Consider the following 24,443-nt stretch of genomic DNA (forward strand, 5'->3'; position numbering starts at 1 on the left):
AAGTTTGAAAATATTCGCCGAAACACTCGCTATACCATGTGTTGTGTTTGAGTGCACTGTTCTACAAAACAATGAAAGATACGCTTACATGGGCAGGCATCCAGGATTGAGGTGGCCCGAATTTTTTTGTGTATTAAGACATTGTATTGAGTTACATTTCCACTGCTCAGTCAGATTAAATGTCGCGAAGCAAATGTCCCGTTAAATAACGTAGAGTATCATTTCACCGATACCCAATTTATCATATAAGTACGCTAGTTCTCCCTCTATACATATCTCTGGCTGGATTAATCAGCCGCAGTGGTTACCCCAGGTACCTCAATGAGCAACCACAACGAAAAAATGATTGCCCGCAAAAAAAAGAAAGAAAGAACTGAAGGTTTGTGTGTGCTCCGAGTTAAAAAGGAATTCAGGGAAATGCACTGGTATTCCTAATTCCGCAGAGAAAAACTAGAGATTCCGCCCTTAAATTACTTAATGATTGAGAAACTACTGATATTAAGGCAACCACATTAAAAAGGAAACAACACATTGCAAACAATCAACTGATTTTATTAGATTCAGCTTCTTGCGAGGTAATTGGAACATGTAGTAGAGAATCATATATTGTATTACTTAAAAAACGCAACTCTCTAATTTGTTATCAAAACGGCTTTAGAAGTAGGTTTATCCGACCTGCAGCCAGCTCGTTGATTTCATGCGCAATTCTGGGAAAAAGAATAACACTGGTGAACTAATGGACCCAACTTTAATCCCTTATTCCGACGACCTTGATAAAGTTTCGTACCGAAAAGTTACTTTTCAAATTAGATGAAATACTTGGAAACAGGAAGTTCAGTCATTGTTTCTCCACATACTTAACTAAAGGGTGACATTATGTTTCAGAATTGAGGTTTAACAGCGCCAATAAGGCAGGCACAGAAAACAGATACCATTGAGGTTTAACAGCGCAAATAAGACAGACGCAGAAAACAGATACCACTGTGGTCTGTGGAATTTGTTTCTTTGTGTAATTGTTTTATTCGCGCTGTTTAACCTCAGTTTTAAACCCGAGACAACTAGCCCTCATCAAGATCTTACTAACATGTTTCGTTTCGTGACCGTCGCTCAATATGTGTGTACATAGAGCCCTATACTGGAGCCATTCAAAGATCTGTTGCGGGTCCTCTGTATATTCTTTTATCTATTGATGATATCGTGGAAGAAATTCCTGTTAAGATCGAGTTTTACGTGGATGGCTGCGTTTTATACTGTGGATCATCTGTTTCGTTGATGTTTACTGAGGGATCTCATTCAGAAAGGTACCCCAGTGCGCGGAATGGAAATTAGTAATTCGATAAAAAGTTTTATGAGGATAACACATATGAAAATCTATTTGCATTTTGGATAAAATGTTAATAATAATTCCTGTCTGATGCGACTTCTCATAAGCACGTGGATCTTAATTTATCAAATAATCTATGTTGGAAGAAACATAGCACACATACAAAAACAAATCCAAATCATAAGCACTTTCTTTCTTTTTTTCTTGCGAGCTCTTAAGTTCTCTACTCTAGCTGTCCGCCTCTTGGCGTACAAATTGGTAGTTCCGGCAGTTTTAGATTACGGCACAATCGTAGGAGACATTTGTACTAAATTGCATGCAATAAAATCTAGAAAGGTGAAAGAAGAACGGAATGTTTTTATATTGCATTCAGTTATTTCATTTAGGGACGTTTTAAACAGAGTTCAGCTGTCACCCTTCATATTAGAATATCTTTGTTCAAGGCTGAAGTGCTTGTATTAACAGTAAAAGGACATTGTAGTGTTAACACGACCGATTCGTTTTTCCTCAGTCTTTACTAAACAGAAGCCGGAGGTTACAATAAGCTTTCATTGTAGAAACAACAAGCGTTTTATGTATGCACTCTTCCAGCGCTGAGTAGTTGACTGGAATGAGCTAAATAATATCATAGTTCCAGATACCTTCATTATCATTGTTTCCCTTATAAGTACAGCATGAACTTATTAGTTGTATTGAACTGTACCCGCACGGCTTGTATTATGAGGCTCCTACATGTCATATCCGGTATATCTCGTGGTAACCTGCGCCTAATGTATGTCCATGTATGTCCAAGTGCGCGCTGGATGCGGCCGCGGCGAGGGCGACGCAGCTGCGCCTCTCGTGGCGTCATGCGGCTCTCACGCATGCGCAGTATGGTAGGCGGAGAAGCATGCGAAACTCGGCTCCAACCCGCGTATTTAGCTTTACGCTACAAAAATTCATGAGGCATTCCACTCAGTGAAGGTGGATGACCAGCGAAGCTGTCATGTGCAAGGCACGGAGGTGATCCGTAAAGGTACATATTTATTGTCCTAATCTGTGGTCACCGTGGCGATATAGGTACGCACACACATTGGCATATCACCTCTGTTAATAAATGTATCCGTCACATAAGACAATGAATGGCTCACAACCCCTTAATCAATGGCTCATACCCCGTAGACGCGGCCTCCCAATTACGACGACCGAAGAGAAGTGCATTCTACGCTGGAATGATGAGCGGCAACGGAGCGAAAGACGACGACGATGACAACGACGACGAACGCGCGAGCAGTGGCACTAGCGAGTTCGCGCGGATGGCACCGAGCATTTCTAACTCCTTAAGAACAATCTGTACGAAACATCTTTTGCAAAAAACATGTGTGACAAGTATAGTTCAAGGTACGCGTTTCAGGTTCCCGAGCGCACAGGGGTATGTGCCATTGAGCTTGGACCCTTTCTGCACTATCACCAGGATCGGCCCACATTTCTGTTGCCGGATGCCGAAAAAACTACGGAGGTTAGTCATATGCAGCTTTCACTGTAAAATGAAATTGCGCGCTTCCGATTATGCAAGCTTTCCAAGCGGCTAGCAAGTATCCGCATCCTCAATGAAGGCGATATCACTTGATAAAAAAGCCAGGGTTTCCTCCGAAAATTACTAGATAGAATTGTGCAGTTGGGATCATTAAAATTTTTTTTAATTATAGGGTTTTACGTGCCAAAACCACTTTCTGATTATGAGGCACGCTGTAGTGGAGGACTCCGGAAATTTCGACCACCTGGGGTTCTTTAACGTGCACCTAAATCTAGGTACATGGGTGTTTTCGCATTTCGCCCCCATCGAGATGCGGCCGCCGTGGCCGGGATTCGATCCCGCGATCTCGTGCTCAGCAGCCCAACACCATAGCCGCTGAGCAACCACGGCGGGTTTGGGATCATTGAGCTGCGATAAGAATTATCAGTAATACGTGAATTTAACCTTTGTGGATGCTGCATCAGATGTTCTTGTGGAATTATTTTATATGCTTTATTTTTCTGTTTGTTCAAGCAATCAGTTTTATAAAAGTTCTTAGCGTAAACTTTGCAGGCGATCCACTAGTCGATGTTGTCGCTAAGCTGAGATATATTAGGGTAATTATATAGTCTAAAAATGCAGAGCCAAAGGCCGTTTGAAGCCAGAATGATGATGTTTTGGTGAATCCATGTACAAACCATCATTCCTGGACGCTGGGTCAATTGTCCCACTTGGGGATGTCGTAGACGCTATAGCGACAGAATTCCCTCTAAGGACATTTGCAGGAAAAGCTATACCAGAAATATCCTAATCCAATATAGCGATGGTGTGGCACTGATTCGGCGAAGAATAGGGTGAAGAATATGGCTTAATTATGGCTTTTTAGCAGGAGCAGCTAGGAAACACTTATATTAAATGTTTCGCAGTTCTTTCGGAAAACTGAATTTGTCAAATTGTTTAAATTTGCACGAAGTAGAAAAATATTGTTTGTAATATGCGCTCGTGGTTTCGAAATGGTTGCTTAATTATGTAGTGGGACTATACGGCCCGAAACTACCCATTGTGACATGACGGGCGCAGAAGGGAGAATGGAACGGAATGGAAAACTTTATTGACTCTTTTAAGGTTTTAGCGGGTCGAGGCCGAAGTCTTCATTCTTGAAGCTTGGGTCCTCTTCAGCCATGGATGGGCCCCTAGTCCAGGGCTCCACTGAGCCGGGCCGCCTCGCACGCGTGCGCTATTAGAGCTCTTTGATCCTCTAGCTCGCGGCTGGTGAGCCAGCTCTCCCATTGCTCCGCACTTGGTGTTTTGTGTTTGTGGAATGCCTGGTTTCTTGTACACTCCCATGTGATGTGGTATAATGTTGGTTTAGCTCCACACCAAGGACAGGTTGCGCTATACTGCGTGGGGAACATCCTACTTAGTATGTGTAAGTTTGGGAAGGAGCCCGTCTGCAGTCTCCGCCATCCTGCGGCCTCCTCCTTTGTTAATGCTTTATGTGGTGGGGGATATTGATATCTTAGCCCCTTACAGAGGTTTAATAGCTCTGAATAGCTGTTCCCGCAGTTGATCTGTCGCCCCTCTGGGGCGGTCGACGTTCCTGCTCGGCTGGTCATCCCTCGAGCTAGGCTGTCTGCCCCTTCGTTGCCCCTGGTCCCTGCGTGGCTTCGTATCCAGATAATGTTATGTGTGGGTTGTCCCACACATAATGTATTGTTATTGGTATTGTAACATAATGTTATTGTGGGTCGCGCTTTTTGACAGCGAGCTTCAGCGCTTATCGTGCGAGAAGTGTTCGTTTACCAGTGAGCGCGTGACATCGGGCTTGCAAACTTAGTTAAAACACGTTGGCGGGCTAGTCAATTTGAATACATTATACAATTTGTAAGCGCGACTGAAAGAGGACGTGGAAAGAAACACACACACGGAGACAGCGCTGTCATCGTGTTTTTTTTTCTACGTTCTCGTTCAGTTTCCTTTACACATCGCATCATTATTAATTTACTTAGTAAGCGAATGTTTTCAAACTAGTACCCTTAATTCGTATTGCTGTCTACGAATTTGCTATCGCAATCAGTGCTAAAGCGCTAAAATACATCGCTAAAATAAATAAAATGCTAAAATAAATCGCAGTTTCGCCTTTCGGGCGAAAATGCGATTTATTTTTCAGGAACATACTGTGCGTGACATATTATTTACTTCCTGTGGGCCAATAGTACTAGTGGTGTAGACTTCTCGAAAATATTTTGATGGGGTACAATGCGGCAATTTTAGTGGCAAAGGCCTTCTTATTTGTGAAATTTGCGAATCATTAAAATGCTATTTTTCTGAGAATTCTTTTCCGACAAATCTGTGCTAACTTTCGCAAAACGTTGGTTGATTCCTTTCTGCAGAGCCATTTCCGCACCTCATATAAAAGTTTTACGGCAAACTAAAGATAGCCCGGACCCCCCCTTCCCCCACCCCCTTCTCCGCAACATAGTATTGCCTTATCTGAACACACTCGGGTGTAAGTGTGTGTTTTTGGTATAGGCACCAGAAACTGAATTCAACTGCAAGAACTGTACAAACAAATGCCTTCACCTGAAATTGGGCTCTGACCCTGGAGGTCTGTGTGCAGAAGCCTGTTTTTTTTTTAATATTTAGTTGTTTATTCATATAAATGTTTATTTGTTTGTTCATTTATTGGTAATACCTCGCAACTTTCAAGGAAAGGGACCATACTTGAGGGAAGGGCACAAAGAAAAATGGCGGGTTAGGTTATGTGGCGCAGCTTGAAAGATGGTCTCCTTCAATCGTAGCTTTAATACGGGAAATGTCGGTAATGATGGCAATGCCATAAGAAAGAGTGATCAATTTTAGGGCTGTGTGGTGCAAAAAAGAAGAATATTGATATGTAGTGGAATGAGCATTTGGGGGATACAAATCATCAGGTTGCATCAGGTGGGTGAAACGATGCTCTGGAATGAGGATTTGGTTCCTGATTTGGTAGTGAATGAAAAAAGCCTGAAAAATAAGCAAATGCGAGCAGCTTCCTACTGGTGGTGAGCGAGAAAAGACGCGACTGGGGGTATTTGAAAGCTCAAAAAATGTTTTATAAGACTGGTATGAAAGAATGAAAATGGCAACTCGATGATGGATCGATTCGAGGGTACCGATCACGTTATGGTGAATGTACTCATAAATACCACAGGCATATTCTAGTTTAGATCAAATTTAGGGTTAATATAGAGTGGTGTGGATCACAGAACAAACGGCGACAGACGATACTCTTGTTGACATTACGAGAAAATGATGATGATGATGACGATGGTGGTGGTGGTGGTCGTGGTGGTGATGATGATGATTATGATGGTGATGGTGGTGGTGGTGGTGACGATGATGATGGCACATGTCTATCACGGTCGTATATGCTGTACCTGGATGCTGTACTATGTAACATATTATCCAAAATTATTACTCAGAATTTGCAGAATGGCAAGCCGCAACCAAATGTCATGAAAGATCATTTACAGCGGATGGCGTTTATCTTACATCTTTTCAGACAAATAAATATTAAATGTTCAAAACAATACCGCTGCTCAAATCCGAAAACGATGTAATTTTACCAGCGTGGCTCGTTAGGGGCTGCGTATGGGTGCCTGCGGGATCTCACTACAGGGCTTACACGGCGTGTTAAAGCTTCCAAGGGATGCCAGCCAATTTGGCGCACCCGCGTATGTCACGTCCGCCTTAATCTGTGCTTTTCGGTCAAAAAAGAAGCCGCAAGAAACATCTCGGAGCTTTAGTCGGACCGGCGTATAGTTCGAACACCACCCGATCGCTGACAGTGCTTCGGCCTTCGGGCGAAACTGCCCATATTTATGACTAGAGTGTTGCTATGTGAAGCGCCTATCTATAGCGCGTCTAGCGTGCTAGGTTTTTGCAAGTGCACGCTTCTACTAGATTATTCCTCCTTTTCAGGGGAGAGGGGGTGGGTGGGGGGACGATTCCGTGGACTAATGGTTAGAGCTTATTTGATAAGCCAAGTTTGTAATCCAGACCATCGGAAAACAATGTTTATTTATTTATAGTAACAACCAATGATATGTAAAGTCTCAACTTCGCAATAAACGGCAAGTAATTGACAAAGCACCAAGTGTGGAGAAAAGTCAAAGAAACCTATACTTTAACACATCGCTAAACACAGGACTAGAAACACAAAGGAAGTTAGGGTCGCAAGAAGACGCTACAAAATGAGCAGTTGAGATCTATCAGAAAACTCAAACAACAATACTATGTTGAGCGTGCATCATACGTCAAATATACAGTAAAGCAAAAAAAAATATTAGGTTGGACCAATTACTCCCAAGGACGACAATAAATCCACTTAATAAGAGGGTGGTTTTGTCTATTTCTCCGTATATTTATTTCTGAAAAGTGAGCAGGCGTAGTGTCCCTCACTGCTTTCGGCTGCCAGCCTGCTTCAATCTTTCCCTTTCCTATTTCCAAACCAAACACTAATAATTCTACCGTTATTACTACAACTCTATGAACGAACACCTTCAATAGAAATTTGGATTTGATTCCCATAATTTTCTATTTATGTATCCTGAATCATTTCTTCTCATAGCTTTTTTTTTGAACTATAGCATGCCACATGGCATTTGTTACAGACCATATTCATCATAGGTTATTGAATTTCGCCTACTGTGAATTATTCGGGCTATAATTATGTAGTTCTCGGAGGTCACGCGAGAACTTCTCGGCATGGCCACTCGATGCCGCAGCCTGTCTAGAAAGAAGCCGGAGAGAGGATCCTGGTTGCCGCCCGACGCGTTTCTTAGCGTTTGCCAACCACCGGTGCTCCCTGCATCTGGGAGGCCACGCGCAGGCTTCGGGGCGGCGGCCCTAGATGGCGCTGAGTTCTGGAAAATCGTGAAAGAGGAATTGAACCCTACCGGGAACCAACCATTGAAGCAATAACTGAACCAAGGCGCGATCCCGCTGTGCAGTGCCACGTGTTGAGACGGCTTTCTGACAGAGCAAAGACGAAGGGAATGGCTACAGTTAGAGTTGGCTTGAGAGGTCTGGTTGTGTGACGTATTACAACCTTCTGTCTTTCCCCTTTCCCTATGATAAAGTCTAGTACGAGTACATCTTTTAAATGTGCGCCAACAGCTCCTTTTAACCAACTGTTCACCTATTTATTAATTTTTCTCACGGCCTTTTTACCTCTTACTTGCTATTCAACCCTTATCACATCCCTTAGTCAACAGGACCACGTGAATTTTGCTACTGTGATTTAAGTTCTGATATTATTTCGCTCTGTCAATACGTGAACGTTTGCCAACCCGCCATAGTGGCTTTCAGGCACGCACTAAAAAAAGCAATACAATTAGTGCTACTACGTATTCCACGACGACGACGAAAACGACGGAGACCACGCTGGCTGGAACGTCGTAAGTCTGCAGTTTCCCCTAATCTTAAGTATTCTAATATAATAATGGAACCTTCGTCCCACGGCTATTTGTTTTCTTCATGAGCAGCTGCAGCAGGGGCGGCGAAGTCCCGATGCCCATTCCGACAACGTCGTGAAATTCACGAACAAGGGCAAAATTTGCCGACGAGGTTCCACCGTAACGAACCACCGGTAGACTCGGCCCAGGCGATCTAACACAGGACACCCCGGCTACCCTCGTCACGGTGAGAGTGTTTTCAATTCATGCCGATACACCCGCGTTTATATGCAGCCCACCACAATTATCGCACACTTCAGCACACTGATGGTCGCAGCAGTGCGGTGGGTCTTTGGGTGTTCACGCGGTTGTGATTGGCGCAGCTCCTTACGCTAACTGCGCCCATTACTTTATAATTCGCTTTACTGCGATAGCGTAGTTAGGTACACTTCAGGCGCATCTTTTTTCGTCGCTGTCGCCATAATTCTCGGTATAAAGTCCAAGGGCGATTACACCGTCGAAGTGCGTCTATGCTGTATGTACAAGTGAAAGCACGGGAGGAAGGCCCATGATGGCGGCTCAGTCAGGCTCGTGAGAAGGCGGAAGGCGAATTGCAAACGCGCTGTCTTCCGTCGAGCGAAGCGATGACGTTGACCTCCTACAGCAAGTGCGCATTTCCCCACCAGGCCCAAGCGCAACTGATAAACGCGGCTCAATGTCGCGCGCCATGTAGGAAACTGGGGATGCAACGCGAAAGAGAAAGAGGGTGGCTTGGACTCCGCCAACAAATGCGCAATTTACACGGTCGCGCGCCCCTTTCCTGGAAGAGATGTATTGCGTGGAAAGGAATCTCTATCTTGAAACGCATCCCTTGCGGTGATGAGTAGACTGTACGGGTGTCACTTCGCTCACTGCTCACACCGGGGTTTTTACAGCGAGTGTGTGCGATCATCGACTGTGATCTGCTCATGATTGTTTGTGCGTGCTGACACCATGCTATTTAATTCTGTTAGTTAGCGAATCTTTCCAAGTTTATGAGGCCCATCAAACTACTATCATTACTTCGTATAGCTGTCTACTAATTTGCTATCGCAATCGCGGTGCTTAGCTTTTCGGGCTAAACTGCGACTTTTTCAAGTTCATTCTTTTTTTCTCATACTTATGTTCTGCTCCCATTGCAGTTCCATCGCTCGAGCATCATGGGCGTCTTGCTGTTGTTGCGTGAGCGAAATCTTTCTTCTTCCTGACTTGACAGACGTTTCGTAAAGCCCTGACGGTGCCCTCCGCAAACACTGCTTAATATACGAATATGGCCAATATTACAGAAGTGTGGGGCTGATTTCACAAAGATTTTAGTTCGTAAGGGTTCATTGCCATTGACCTGACTCCTTCGTTACTAAAATATTCAACACTATTATTGCCTAACATTTTATCTTACAAGATATTCTAGCTTACGAGGAATTGAACGGGAAGTCGAACCCGAAGTTGAGGAATTATTAGAGGGCATTTGATTTTTACAACAGAAACAGAATTGCACTTTATTTGTAAGATATCGCCAGATACGCGGCTTCGACAAATAGTCCAAAAATATATCACGCAAATACAACGCGCATGTCGGGATCTATGTTAAGTGAAGCTTTGTTGATGCAGTTAATTCAGTCCTATACAACTACAACCGATTATCATAATTTACCTCATTTTCATTTTCGCAGCTATGCCCTAGACTCTCAATAGTGAATAATATACTTATTTATAATCATATGAGCCAATGCGAAATTTCTCTGTTTTAACCTTTAGATGACTTGGGAGAATCTAGTAATTTGTTTACACGGAAGAAGCTGATGCGCTCGCTGGGATCAAATACCGTGCTAACTCGCCGGGATCAAAAGTTTTCATAACGGTATATACCAATATATTCTTACCACAACGGCGTACTATATATGCTCTTACATTGTGATTCACTCAAATTAAATTTAATTTTAGACCTTTACACGTGCCAAATTGCGATCTGATTATGAGGCACGCCGTAAGGGTGGACTCCAGATTAATTTTGATCAAGGATGATGACAGCAGTCAGCTCGCTCATCGAGGTCGAAAGATTGAAATAGGTCACTTCTGAATTCAACTAGTTATGTGACGCAAGAAATGCCCGCTCTGAAACCGAGTCGGACGTTCGTGAAATACTGATTTTGTTCTAGATGCTCATTAGCGCGCTTTAAGACGTCGGGTGAAAGTTATCGAGTGATCTTTTGGGTCCAGCTTAATGTTGGTGTGTCCATTGCCCACTTAACACCGTGTCCATTGCCCACTGGACGGATGCAGGTGCGAGCACAGCTACACTCGCACAATTTTGATATAATAGAGGCCCACCGGCGTGATGAACACGGTGTTCTTGCAATCTCTCTCGTCTATCTCTATATGTCGGTAGGGAGGTCTGAAATTGATCGAGGTTAAATACTGTCACGTGGTGGTGACGTTAAGAACACAGTGGCAATACTATGAAAGGCAAAAACTAGATTTTATTGGGCGAACCTGTGCCCACAAAACAGTCTACACTTATAGCACAACGAAAGCGGCGAACACAGTCAGCGATCGTCGAAAATCTGATCAGCGGGTCAAGCGCGCCGGCTTTTATAGAGCAGTCGTCGAATGTTCCAGACTAATCGTTCGGACCCGCGTGCCTTCCACAAAGTTCTACACCATTCGCGTCAGGTGATGAAATAAGATAACGTAAGGTTCGGCGACAACAGACAGCGGATAGAAGCATCGATAACTTTCCAGAAACTTCGGATACATGCAGGCGCGTCCCACGCTGTGCGATTACATTTGTTAGGCGGCGAAACGTGGTTGCCCGATAAAGATAAGTACACGTGTCAATACATAGCGTCGCATGCAGAGCCGGTCCGATGCGTCGTCTATCCGTGGGCGGAGCTATGCGTCCTTATTTTTTATCGCGTTCAGGCGACGACAATCGACACTCATAAGCAATATTCCGTCCTATGTCTTCACCAAGGCTTCAAGAAACGCCGCGGGCTCCTTTAGAGCTGGGTGATTTCATTGCTTGATGGTTTCTCATTGCCGCATCGACAGTTCGAAACTTGGTGTGGGGTCTGACGGGGGGACCGAGCGTTTGCTCCGTTTAATATACGACGTTAACAACTGGTGTTTGTCGAATCTTCTGTGACGCCGACAATCAGTCATTGTTTCATCGGAGAAGACTTTAGAGCTGTTGGGCAGATTTGGACAGATGTCTAAGGCTGATTCACGAACTACGGCTGTCGTGGCGGATGTGGCAGAATCCAAGACGACAAATACACTACTGGTTTCCACTATTTCCTGAATGTATGTGATCGTCATGCCCTTTGTTGAGGTGTTTGTATTCCTTCCTGAAGGTTGTCACCATCACTTTAGTAGATGCAATAACGTCAAGTCGAGTGATTCCTCTTATGGCACAAGTTTCACGGTCGAAACACAAATTTTCGAGTGCCTCAACGACACCTTGCACTTTTGCGGGTGTTTGGGTGCCAACGTAAATCATGATGCTGCAGACTAGGAACGTTCGCTACAACTTCGAGCACACTTAACGCACATGAACACTACGCGAGCTCTCCAGTTGAAACGCTTGGTCTTCGGGTAGCGTTATCGACTCGGACTTTTCGACTCGGAGTCATTTTCTCGACGATAATCCCGACGTTTTCGTTAGGTAACTGCAGTCGGCATTCCAACAGAGTGTAACCTCGCTCTTTGAGTACGGCGATTGTGAAGCGTTTGTAGGTAGCCTCTGAAAAATGTCCAATGTCCCATGCTGTTACGGTGCATTCTCCATTTACTAACCATGACCTCGTGGCGTCTTCCAAGTAGAAGAACACATGGCGCAACTTTGGAGCTTTTAAGTGTTCCATTTTCTGAATGTCGAAATCCTTTTGAAAGTCCTAAGCCAGGTTTTGCGATCGTATGAGAAGAATCAAAGTATAATATATGGCTTCCTTGACTGCTATGGCACGATGGCTGCGGGAGATGCTGTACCCGCCATCGTGGCTTGCTGATTTGACCTTGGTTTCTGTGATCCGGGGCAAGTTTTGAAGCCTTCGGATAATTCGGTGGTCCGGAGCGACACTGCCTTTGTCTTCGTGGTTGGGGCTATGGTCACGGCTCTGAGGAAGTAGCATGAGCATTAATTAAATTATGGAGTTTCACGTGCCAAAACCACTTTCTGATTATGAGGCACGCCGAAGTAGATGACTCCGAAAATTTCGACCACCTGGGGTTCTTTAACGTGCACCTAAATCTAAGTACACGGGTGTTTTCGCATTTCGCCCCCATCAAAATGCGGCCGCCGTGGCCGGGTTTCGATCACGCGACCTTGTGCTCAGCAACCTAACACCATAGCCACTGTGCAACCACGGCGGGTTATCCTGAACATTAAAGATGAAGCACCTCAACCAGATATCACATTGTTGTGACAGTGAAAAACGGCGAAGTGTCCATACTTTGGGCTAGGAATTTAACATATTATTGGGCGAACTAGGGCCCAGCAAAACAAGTGACACTTAAGCACAACGTTAGCGGCAAGCAAAGCAGGCGATCGTCGAGAATCTGATATGCAGGTGAAGTGTGTCGGATTTTGTACATAACTCGTCGAAACTGGCAGCGTAATCGCTGGTGCTTGTGCACCTAACAGAAAATACACCTCGATTGACACCACGCGTACAATCTGATTACACAAGGTTCAGTGAGAACATACACCACATATATAATCAAAGCTAACATTTGAGTAAATTCCAAATCACGCAAGCGCGTCTTGCGCTCAGCGATAAGGTTAAGTTAGCTAATGAATTCAGCACAACTTACATATCACAAGACCTGTTCACTCCGATCTATGATGTCATACTAGCTTGCTCAACTGCCATAGAATCCAATCAGGATTCTCCCAAGTATGGCGCAGTAATTTTCATGTTACCACTTTCGTCATGCCAGCCTTGGCAAAGGAAATTTCCGCCCAGGTAAAATAAGGTCATGGATTAGAATGAACAGGCCTTGTGCTTCTAGGCCGCGTTGGTGAAATGCAGTCCTCAGAAATAGGATAAATAACTACACGCCGCAATAGCGTAAACATCAATATTTGCGCTCGCCTTCTCTCTATGAGCATCAAGAGTGCTGTCATTTCTTTTCACATCTCCTGGCAGCAATATTAGCAGATAAAACACTATGCGAAACACACAAGGCACCGCGCTGACACATTTATCTATATAGGCTAGCCAGCATACGTAGCCCAGGCATGACAACGCCACTAACCCTGAGTCAGAACTGCGGTAGCACGCAATCTTATTCACCTAACTCACCTTGGTAAAAGCCTTCTAGAAAACGCATTGCTGCAATGATGCATCGCAGCCACATTTGTTCGGTGACTGATTCCTAAACAAGCACGCCGAGTTCACGCTATCGATCAAATTGCCTCCTTGGCTGACGAAATTCACGGTTATGGCCAGGACTGGCCTGGCGTTGCGAAGATCGAGGATAGGCGAAAGGCTCCTGTCGCTGCACTATATCCGACCCGGCGTGCATCTAAGCGAGCGGGAAGCGTCTGAGTAGAAAGCGTTGCCTCGGTCCGGTCAAGTGAATGTGAAACCACTCCCGTCCGGAATGATATTAGACAGCTTCAGAATAGCGTTTGCAACCAAACGTAAACGCATTATGTACGTAAAAAAATTGCGTCGTCCCCACTGCGCATGCTCCGAACGGTAAAGGGTTTGCGTGATGTACGTACGCTGTGATAACGTACGTTATTTTGCGAGCTTAACGTTCGTAATGTTTACGGACGCTAAGAAACAGCGCTGTAGAACAAGGCGGCACCCATGGCTCCAGCTTCAGCGCGAATGCTCGTGAAGGCTACGTTCTCACTCGCGTTGATCGCCCGTCACTAATGTATTCAGCTTTCGCTTTCGCTAAACTCACCTGAAATGTTAGTTATCAGCTCATAGCGCGTCCATTTTCTCAGGTCGTTCGTCGATTCTGGCACCCGCCTGCCTAATCAGACGCGTTCGCATAGGAACAGCAGGATGCTTGCTAATGGATCGTCTTGGCTTGAATACGCTTGGCACGAGGCACCAGACGGCGCCCTGTTTTATAATGTTTTCGTTGAATTTCCTTAAAGCACTTGAGTTCAGGGAGGGCAGAGAAAAGGTAAACATGTTCGCAATGGAGAATAGTAAGAGGCGATTGGAAAATTGGTGGAAGAAAAGTAGGGAAACGACAGAAAACGGGGAGGCGTACAAAAACAAAGTTCGCAATAGGAGGTCAGAAAATTAGGTTGTGGGAGTTCATATTGTTTTTTTTCTTTATATCTTTTTTAACCTAGGTAGTACATTAGGCAGTATAATAGCAAGAGCTTGGTATCCCCATTCCAAAAGGAGACGCTCATTACGTCCATCCATGCATTTTTTTCACGTTTGGATTTCCATACAGTAAACTAAAAGGCTTGAAAGTAAACGCACCGTAACGTCCCGCAAAGGTGCTTAAGTTTAACGTACGTAAGGCGACAAGCGACCGTCTAAAACTGTATTTATAGTGAGGCGCGTACGCTAACCTGGGTAAGGAAACGTAGTATGAAGCGATGTCACACCGCCCGTTACATGTCAAAGATATGTGCTTTTTTTAACCGTTTCCCGAAGCATCGCAACGATCCCCTTACGCAGCCTGCATTCGAGATGCGGTATTATCCGATTTTTTATGTAGCTGAGGATAAAAATGACAATGCTTTGGCATGCTAAAAGGTTTTGTTAAGACATTGGAGGCGATTTTAAGAAGGTGTTAAGGTGACTTCACCCATGTTATCATGGCGTGGTAGAAAGGGGGGAACAATGTGTTTTTATTACTGGGGACCATATAGAAAATGATAAATGCACCCATGACTAATTTTCATACATAAATATTTCAGAGTTTAGATTCAGTTTTTGTGGAACAACCCTGGTTGAAATCAGAATAAAATAAAGGTATCTCATTGAGTCCCAGATTTATTACATCACTTGTTTCATGTTCCGAAAGATGTTTTAGAGGATTTATTTATTTATTTATTTACGTTCTCTCAGGGACAGGAGATGTTACAGAGAGGAGTGCTTGTGTGGACAACAAAAATGAATTTGAGCAGGAACACTTTATTATAAGAGTTCCTCAATTACGGACTTTGTAATACGTGGGTATTGCATGGGAATGACATGGAACAATTCCTATCGACGTTGGCCTTTGGGACAAATTATTTGTAGCAACGTGCGGTATGACAATTCTTTGCATGTGAACAATTCGTATTGACGCTAATAACTTTCGGTGCGTTCATGTAAACTTCGCAGAGGCGCATACCGGGAATACCAGTGCGGGTTGCAGCGCCAACAGTTCTTGCGAGTGGCTAACAGCGCGTCAAGATACTTTGTGAGGATTTCGCGGTTTGTTTATTGACATATCTTGCAGCGACAATTTCGATGTCTTATCGGATATTTCCTCGTGCATATAGTACACATTTTTCGCTTGCACTCTAAAGAAAGTTTACGCCCTTTGGCGCTTATCTTGCCGCACAACGATATTTGTCGTCTGTCTTGGCCACATTTCCTTTCCTTAACGCTGCAAGCCCGGTACTTCTAGTCACGAACGGCTTGCGCGTAATCAGGAAAGTAGCGAGCGCTGAGTTTTCAAGGGAGAAAACGCAAGCAAGGCAGATGACTATTATTGTTGTGTGACAAATATACACCCGACAAGGTGTAAACCTTCGTTTAGAGGGTACAGGGCACGATAATCGTGCATGAATCTGTAATAAGTCAAGTACATCGTTAGAATGGTAGTATCTGTTGTTGAACAAACGCGTCATTTCAGATGGCCACCTTATCACTGCGCTAGCGCGACAGAACCCTCAAGATGTCAAGTTTACTGCAGCATGCCATCACTATAATTAATCGTCCTATCTACGGATGTTTGGTACACTTGAAAGCCATTCTGATAGCCTAATAAATATCATATAGTGTGTTTACACGCGGGCGCCATAATTTATAGTAGTTGAAAACGATATCGTCTTCCTTGCAGTCACTGTATATTATTACATGGTCGTGACTGAGCTGATGCACATCGACATGCCGTCGATCAGCCTACTGGACATCCTTGGCTTCGGGACAGCTGGAGTTCGCTCCGGCACCGTGGCGTCGTGGCTCCAGTCTCTCCATCAAGGAGGTGCCATCCCGAGGCGAGGATGGTTCGCCAGCCTCCAGAGATGGGGCATGAACGGCGGCGTCCCGACGCAGTGCCAAAGAGCCCTCAAAATCGTCGGGTGTTGCCTGCTGCTTCTGGCACGTGATCCCGTATAGAGAAACACGGCGTAACCTGGCAACGCAAGAAAAACACAGCTCAGCGTCCGCATCTGCAGACAGGTGGAGCTGCCTTTGCCGGGTTAGCCCCACACTGATGAATAAAATTTCTCCAACACTTGGCAAGGGCATGCGCTTCGGCATGACTGTTGAGGATCCGCAGGAGAGTATGACAAACGGTGAGGAAGAAAGTGCCAACGAGTGAGGAGAGCTCCTGAGTGAAAGAGAGTGAGAAGGGATTGATGATGTTGCACGCTGTCTCACGCAAAAGTCATTCCCGGTACAACCCACGCACCAGCGTGTGAGATCCTTGAACTCTGGTTGCTGTTATCGTAAGTGTAGCTATCGAATCTTACTGGAGGCCGTCTTGGCCAATAATGCATGAGGCAGTCGGTATTCAAGTCGCAAACGGGCACCATGAAGCAGTGGCCAAGGCGCATATCAAGCCAATCACGAGGTCGTTCGTGTTGTGCGTATGTGTGGCCGTGTACAACCTCCCTGTCTCGTGCGAACGTGTGTAGGTCGGCCAACTGGCCAGATGTCTGAACACACGCTTTGTCAGAACAAAAATTATCTAGTCTCACAGGCCCGCATCGGGCAACACATTGCCGCGGCAGTGCGTGCGGACTGTTGTTCCTGACAACCACGGTTTTGCTTCGACTCAGAAGCTTTATTTAGATTTCGGTCATCAAGCGCACAATGAGCAGGTTGACCCGCTCAACAGCCCAGCAAGATGCATGTAAAATACATCGGATTGAGTGCACAACTAAATATAACATGTCCGGTGAGATTATGGAAGCTTGTTTTGCATTGCAAAATCTGTAATGATGTGGCTTCTAAGTGTATTTGTGAACCACGTTGAACGATTACCCACTGTCTGTGTTACTTAAACTCGGTGGAAACTAGCGATGTTTAGTGTCTCAAGTTGTCCATGAACGGCCAGAAACTGGCAATCGCTTAAGTGTGGAGAACAGCCGAAGAAACGCAAGGGAAGTTAGGATGAAGAGATGACGCTGCAATATAAGCAGTTGAGGCGAAACCAAAACATTCAAGCAACAATGCTATGTTAAGTGTGCATGATATGTCAAACATACAGCAGAAGCCGAAAATAATAGTTTGGAGGAACTACTATGAAGGATAACAATAAATTCAGTTAATAAGTTGGTGGTTTCGTTACGGGAATGAAAAATTTTGTTTTATTCCTTGCATCTTCAATTTCTATGTAATAATAATTACGGTGTTCTATGGAGTTTCACCTGAGTAAAACTAGAGGGAAATCTGGTGCTGCGATCGTTCAACCATCGTGGGAATGATGGAAAGTACAGGCTACGGATTGGCATTCTGTTGACTGGCGAATTAGTCTACAAGTATTTTTTTGACAGTTTCGGTTTCTCTCCAAGCGCAATTGCTACAACCTGCAGTGGGACATGGCGACGCAAGTGTTTTGTCCTATTGCCCGAAGTGGCGATAGTGCGCTCGGCGAGCGGATAGGCCGATGTCGCGGTGTGGTGTCTCAGCCCTGACGAGAAGGTGACTGCATCGTAAACGCTGAAAGAAAGTGTTTTGACCTTGGTTTGTTAATTGTGTTAGGTCGGCGCTGTAGCGTTACAGGCTTTATGAAACTTCAGAAGAGCAAAAGGAAGGCACTACTCAGACAAGACAGACTCTTGGACATCTAGTGGCTTGATAATCAAAGTTTTTTGAGGGCTTCATTACGCATTGCTCGTTTATGGGCTCGTTTAAATGTATGTTTGAGGACTTTGAAAGACGAAGTTGTGGTAGAAAACGTTGCTGCTTCTTGGCCTTCCGCTATCGCAAAATGGGTAAGTGTGAAGCCACGCCATAACATCTGCTTGCGGCCGCTTCAGAAGGTGTACGTCAATATAAAATATAATGAAGCGTACTCGTAGGAGGCCACAAGCGTCCTAGCTAGCACTGCATCAGATGTGTTTAAAAGTACTTGAAGACTTTCAGCGTTCATGACAGCCGAGCCGATGCAGCCTTTCGAAAGAGCGAGAGAGTTCGCAATGGCCTGTCGTCTCCGAGAAAAATATGGCGTTCGAAGCATGCAGTCGTCGTGGCAGACGACACTTGTAGCATTCCTCTCAAAGACGCAACAGTTTCTAACAATACAAAAATTTTATTTCGATAAATGCTTGAGTATTTTTATCTAAGTACATGCAAGGTTGTTAATATTGTAAAAATAAATAATTATTCTTTGGCGCTAAATCTGGAACAGAATTGCAGAAGAATGCACACCCTGGTGTGCCCTGGTGGTAAAGCGTGCTTAAATCTCAAAGTCACCCACAGACCAACGGCCTCACGGAGCGCCTCAACCGGACCATCAACGACATACTTTCAAAGTGCGTTGCGACCGACCACCACGACTGGGATCTTCACTTACCATATGTGACGTTCGCGTATAATTCATCGCGTCACGACACCGCCAGCTATTCACCGTTATATCTCCTATATGGCCGAGAACCCGCGTTGCCCTTGGACACCTTGTTGCCCTCGGCCACACGTTCAACCACTGAATACGCCCGCGACGCGATCGCACATGCCGACCACGCGCGCCAGCTCGCCCGCACCCGTCTCGAGGCCTCACAGGAGCATCAGAGACGCCTCTATGATTGCCACCATCGCGACGTGCGCTTTACTCCGGGTTCTCTGGTGCTTCTCTGGTCACCCATTCGACGTGTGGGCCTTTCCGAAAAGCTGCTGTCCCGCTACACTGGCCCATACCGTGTGGTGCGACAAGTGACCGATGTCACGTATGAAGTCATCCCCGCCGACCTGTCAGCGTCATCGTCGGCTGCAAGTGACATCGTTCACGTGGCGAGACTAAAGCCATACCAGACACCTTTCACCGCGGATGTGTAGATTAAGCACCGGGGCGGTGCTTCCACTGCCGGGGGTGATGCTACGGAACAGCCGCCACAGTGAGGCTGCACTGAGGAGGAAGAAGACGACGTGGACCCCGGTTGATATAGCGTCGCCATTTTGGCCTTCCGTTAGCTTCTCTATAAATAAATTGTATATAGTATTGGGCTCCAGCTACACGTAACAATATATATATATATATATATATATATATATATTCACTGAAGCGTTGGAATAAAGGATCCGGTAGTAAAAGACAGAAAAAAGACTGTAGAAGTATGTAGGAGAAAAAAAGCGACCATATACTGATGTTTCGGCTGTGGTGCCACCCTTCGTTGGAATTACAAATTTCTGCAACCATCTGCAGCGCAGGTGACCGTGAAAAGTGAGCAGAAGCTATGGTAAACTAAAATTGTCTATATTTATTAGACGCGCCTTCGTGCTTAGCGGCTTAGGAGGTGCGGCAGCGATCGGTAGTGTGATGCTCTCCTCTGGACTCCGGATCGTGGACCCTGGCCCTTGAGGCGCTGTCTGTTCAGGCGGCGCCATCGGAGCCAGCACTGGCGGAGGGTGCGGCCCCGCTCCGACGCTGGCGTCAGAGTAGGCACGCACGACGCACGCGAACCACAGCACGCCTCTGAAGGCGATGCCGGTAAGCCAGAAGAAAACGAAGGCGGCGCAGTTGTTATCCCGCTGGTGTCCCGACTGCGGAGTCGAAGCGGACACCTGAAACAAACAGCCATGATGTCAACCTCGTGCGAGCGAAACGGATGAAAGAACTGGTCCGCAGATCACCGAGGAAACGGGCTGGTTAGATGGAGCGAAACTAACATTACCGTTGCAAGGATGAGTTGCACTGTTGCATACTCATGACTCTGGGACATAGTCTTTTGTTGCCGAGAGACCTAAATTTTTCGCCACCGAAGCATCCCGCTACAATATGTGTTAGTTCTGTGTTCCGCCGGCGTGCCCAACGTGACAGCGAGCTCCTGAATTTCCGATGTCATTCTATACGTTAGTTAATCGGCCTTTGTTTTCCTGACGCCGTTTTCATCTCCTAGTACTCATTCACTTGAGTACATGAGTTGTTTCCCTGATACGCGAGTAGAGCTATAGTTTTCAAGGAGCGTAATTTCTTCTCAGAATAATCGGAACCGGGAGTACTTAATATGTTTCTTTTTTGCCGATTGCGTCATTATTTCACGGTAAGAATAAAATGCCACGCAAGATGTCAGCACGAGTGCCTTATTCTGGTGCAGCGCTGGCTAAGGCCATTTGTTTGAATTTTGCGGAAAAGAATACTGCACTGCGAGCGTTTATGCGACGTATGCTGGTACGAGATGTACGGATTAACCTTTCTCCAGTCGTTGTCACCACTACAGAAAGTGGGAACGCACCTGCCGTGGTGCTTCAGTGGCTATCGTGTTTTGTGACCGAGGACGAGGTCGAGGGTTCCATTTGCGACCACAGCAGTGGACCACCAGCAGCAAATTTTCAATACTCGCTGAACGCGACAACGTGCCTATAGTTAAATTTAAGTCAACTTTAGGCAACTCCAGAATGTCAAAACCATTCCAGAGCCGTCCGACATCCGAACAGCCCGACAGCTATCAGGCACCCGGAGTTTGTACTCACAGCTTCTCCATAACGGGGCTCATGGTGAGGCACGACTACATCCGGGACGGATTTACATGCCACTTGGTGGAACTCCGATCAGCGTTCGTAAAAGTCATCACAATAAACTCGTTGAAGAGTCGAGTGTTGGGAGTTAGAAACGTCCAGGCACCAACAGCTGCGGCGGCCCAGTACGCGGTACAGAAAATTCTGTTATTGGAGCCAGGGAGGTTGATGCGGGGCAAAGGCGTCAGCCATCCGCAGCACAAGAGATTGCTACGTACCTTAAATCAAAGAACACGCATGTATGAGCTGCTATGAGCATGATCATGCACCACGGCATTTTCATTTACTTTACGTTCATCTTGGTCATTGACAAATATTACTGCTGACCTACCGTCAACCGCGCGAAACGAACACAGCATCAAGATCCAGACTTGCTATGCCAGTGACGTCGTCATGTACAATGTTTCGAAAAAATTAAGTGGCTTTACCTCTATGCTTTGAGATCACAATCCTGTTGTGCGAAGCTTGTGACATCTTTTTTCGGGATGTGTAGTGTGACGGCTTCGACTATACAAACTAAGTGACCGCGACTAAGGCAATTTTTACGCGTGACACATTGCGTAGAAACGTGTACATAAAGTCGTTACGTCCATTGAGGATGGCCTAGACGCCAGCCAAGCTCAAAACCTCTGAGCACTAAAAGAAGCGCCGGATTTGGTAATGGACTGATCGTCGTTCAGTCGTGGCGTCTGATACAAGTCTCCCGTGAACTGCAACACGGATACTCTGTCCGCAGTAAAGCTGTTACTCCCTGAAGGCCAGTAGAGTTTCCGATGGAGGGTGGCAACCTTATTCAGCATGGGAACTCACGTTCCTTCAATAAAGCGCTGAAGAGCGGCACCGACATTGCTGCTCGGGAGGATGCCGTAAGAGGCCGGAAAAGGCAGGACGGGAGTCCGTGAGCTGACCGGCGCTTGAACTTGGGGCTTTCCCACAAACTACACAAATCGATCAATGAAATTAAATTGTCGTGGTTCTGTAGGGTGGTGCAGAGTCATTCGAGGCGTGTGCTATAGCACATTTGCGCCAAAAGTATGGGCACATTCATCAAAAGAAGTGCCGACAAGGGCTGCGTGATATTTAAAAGCAGAAGTACAGAAGGAGGACCACAAAACACAAGTACTCAAGAAAGAATGTACCAGGGTAGCATAGGAAGTTGAGCGACTCTTATGCGAATACATCATTAGCTATAGCGCCTACTGAACTGACGAGGCGTGTTGTGTTGAACCAGTAATAAGTTTACTAAAATGAAGTCGGACAACTGTGACACATGTTGACGTTATACCTGATGCTATGACAGCGTATAATATTTAGGACGAGTGAAAGCTCAGCTAGTTGGCAAGGATTCATAGTGCAAAGAAGGGGTAAGGCGTGCAGACAAGGACACTAGGGAAGAGAAGTGGACAACACGAACCCGACGTTCGCGTTGTCCACTTCTCTTGTGTCCATGTTTGCCCCCCTTACCCCTTGTTTGCATTATGAATCATATTATAATACGGGCCATGCACAAGAAGCTTCCTTTTCATGCGCCCCTAATCTTTCTTTTTCTTTCCTCAGCTAGTCACGTACCCCGTGAGATTCTAGGCCATTCAGCCTGCCAAAATCAACTCGCCGACATCACTACCAGGAACACCTTGCTTATGTTTACTTAGTCTCCCTTTGGTTCTCAAGTCTGTTTAGTTCTCTCTTTTGTTAAAAGCGCAGCTGTACTAGCATGGTCTCTTTTAGACGATGCTTCAGTGACAATCTGCGCCGACTCCACTCGAAGTTCATTCCTTGCCGTATTGGGCGTATGCCTTTTGAACCATCGCTAGCCAATTAGAATGAGCAACGCTTCACAGAAAGATAAAAGTAGCTCACCTCATCAGTTCCAGCTGCTTCCATTTCTCTAATTGCGGTTCTGCTACGACGACGCCTGCAGAATAGAGCTCATGCGCTGCTTCTTCATCTTCTTCTCAAGCAAGGATGCTTACCCTCTAAGGGAATATTGACCAAGAAGACCTGGAATTTGTCTCTTGGTTTCCGGATTAATGATTATGATGATAATGTTGATAATGGGAGGTGTCCATTGTGGACTAGCCGAGAATTAACCCATCAAATCAGCGAGTCAAAAGCTGCAGACCCCCCCCCCCCCTCGTATTATTTGCTAAGCCCTAGTTTTGGCTTTTTGCTGGTATAAATTTGATTGCGCGGTTTTGGTCACGACGACCATGATGATGAGGATGATGATGACCTTAGAAACTGTGCCACATACTACCCACTGTAATGTATTGGCCAAAAATAGGGTAGTGTGAGCAAATACATTTTCAGCGATCTTCAATTTCATGTATAAAACATTTAATTTGGAATAAAAAAATTATTATTTGGAGGGCTGTGAGACAAGCATGAGCGCAACGAGAAAAACGAAAAGGAAGACAGGCATGGAAGGACGAAAGAATATTATTTCTTAAAAGGAAGAGACGTTGGGTGGGGGAGGGGGAGGGAGTTCTTAGCTTACGTGATCGAACCGGCTATTTTACCCCTTGGAAGGGGAAAAATGGTAATTTTGTTTTCTCTTGTGCTTTGCTTCTTACCTATAACCAACAAAAATATTTCTGCCAATGACAATCAAGACGGTGTCAATATAACGACGAGAAAAAAACGAAAAATTGGTAATGATCTCGTCAAAGTTAAGGAAACATGCCGTAGAGGAACAAAATAGAATAGAGCGAACCACCACTTGACACTATTTAAGCCTAATCATAAAAATAGGGGCAGTGTCGTCCGAAAGGCGAAGCACTGATAGCGGTAGCAAAGCACTAGACAACTACATGAAAAAAGGTTCATAGTTTTACCGACCAAGTAAATAGCAATAAATTTTCGCTTGCTAATTAAATTAACAAGAGTGGTATCGCACGCAGTCAAACATGAGCAGTCCTCACTAGGTCACCTCGAACAGTCGCTGTCCCACTGCTGGTGTCCTGAAGAGCACAGAGGGGAGTGAACACTTGCAAGCCTACTCCGAAACTTGACATTACACGACTTCCAGCACTAGTCGCGTGGAAAGACAGCGCAAACACAACAGCCAGCCATCTCGGCTCGCTAGATCATTGCATCGGCCAATCATTGCTTCTAAAATAAAGCGCGGGCGGTGTACGTAAAGTTAATAAAGGGAGAATGGCACATCAACCCAAACGTAGCTAAATGTTACAAAGGAAACCCATACTGGTTCCTCGAAAGAAAAGCTCCGCAGTTGAAGAAAAATTCGTTCTTGTCTGGTAGTCGAACCCGGGACC

General features: G+C 45.4%; 2 protein-coding genes across 4 annotated transcripts in view; both read right to left on the minus strand.

Moving 5' to 3' along the window:
* Nucleotides 1-14,317, minus strand: part of LOC142582804 (uncharacterized) — a 118,166-nt gene extending 103,849 nt beyond the window's left edge. For all 3 annotated transcript variants that reach the window (XM_075692853.1, XM_075692854.1, XM_075692852.1), the window contains exon 1: nucleotides 14,213-14,317. The gene's annotated coding sequence lies outside the window, so the exon portion shown is untranslated. The remainder of the gene's footprint in view (nucleotides 1-14,212) is intronic.
* A 5,567-nt stretch (nucleotides 14,318-19,884) lies between these two features.
* LOC142583571 (uncharacterized) overlaps nucleotides 19,885-24,443 on the minus strand; it is a 116,885-nt gene continuing 112,326 nt past the window's right edge. The window contains exon 4 of the mRNA XM_075694058.1: nucleotides 19,885-20,214. Within this exon, the coding sequence (XP_075550173.1) occupies nucleotides 19,885-20,214 (330 nt within the window). The remainder of the gene's footprint in view (nucleotides 20,215-24,443) is intronic.

This window comes from Dermacentor variabilis, chromosome 5 (genome assembly GCF_050947875.1).
Source record: "Dermacentor variabilis isolate Ectoservices chromosome 5, ASM5094787v1, whole genome shotgun sequence".
Lineage (NCBI taxonomy): Eukaryota > Metazoa > Arthropoda > Arachnida > Ixodida > Ixodidae > Dermacentor > Dermacentor variabilis.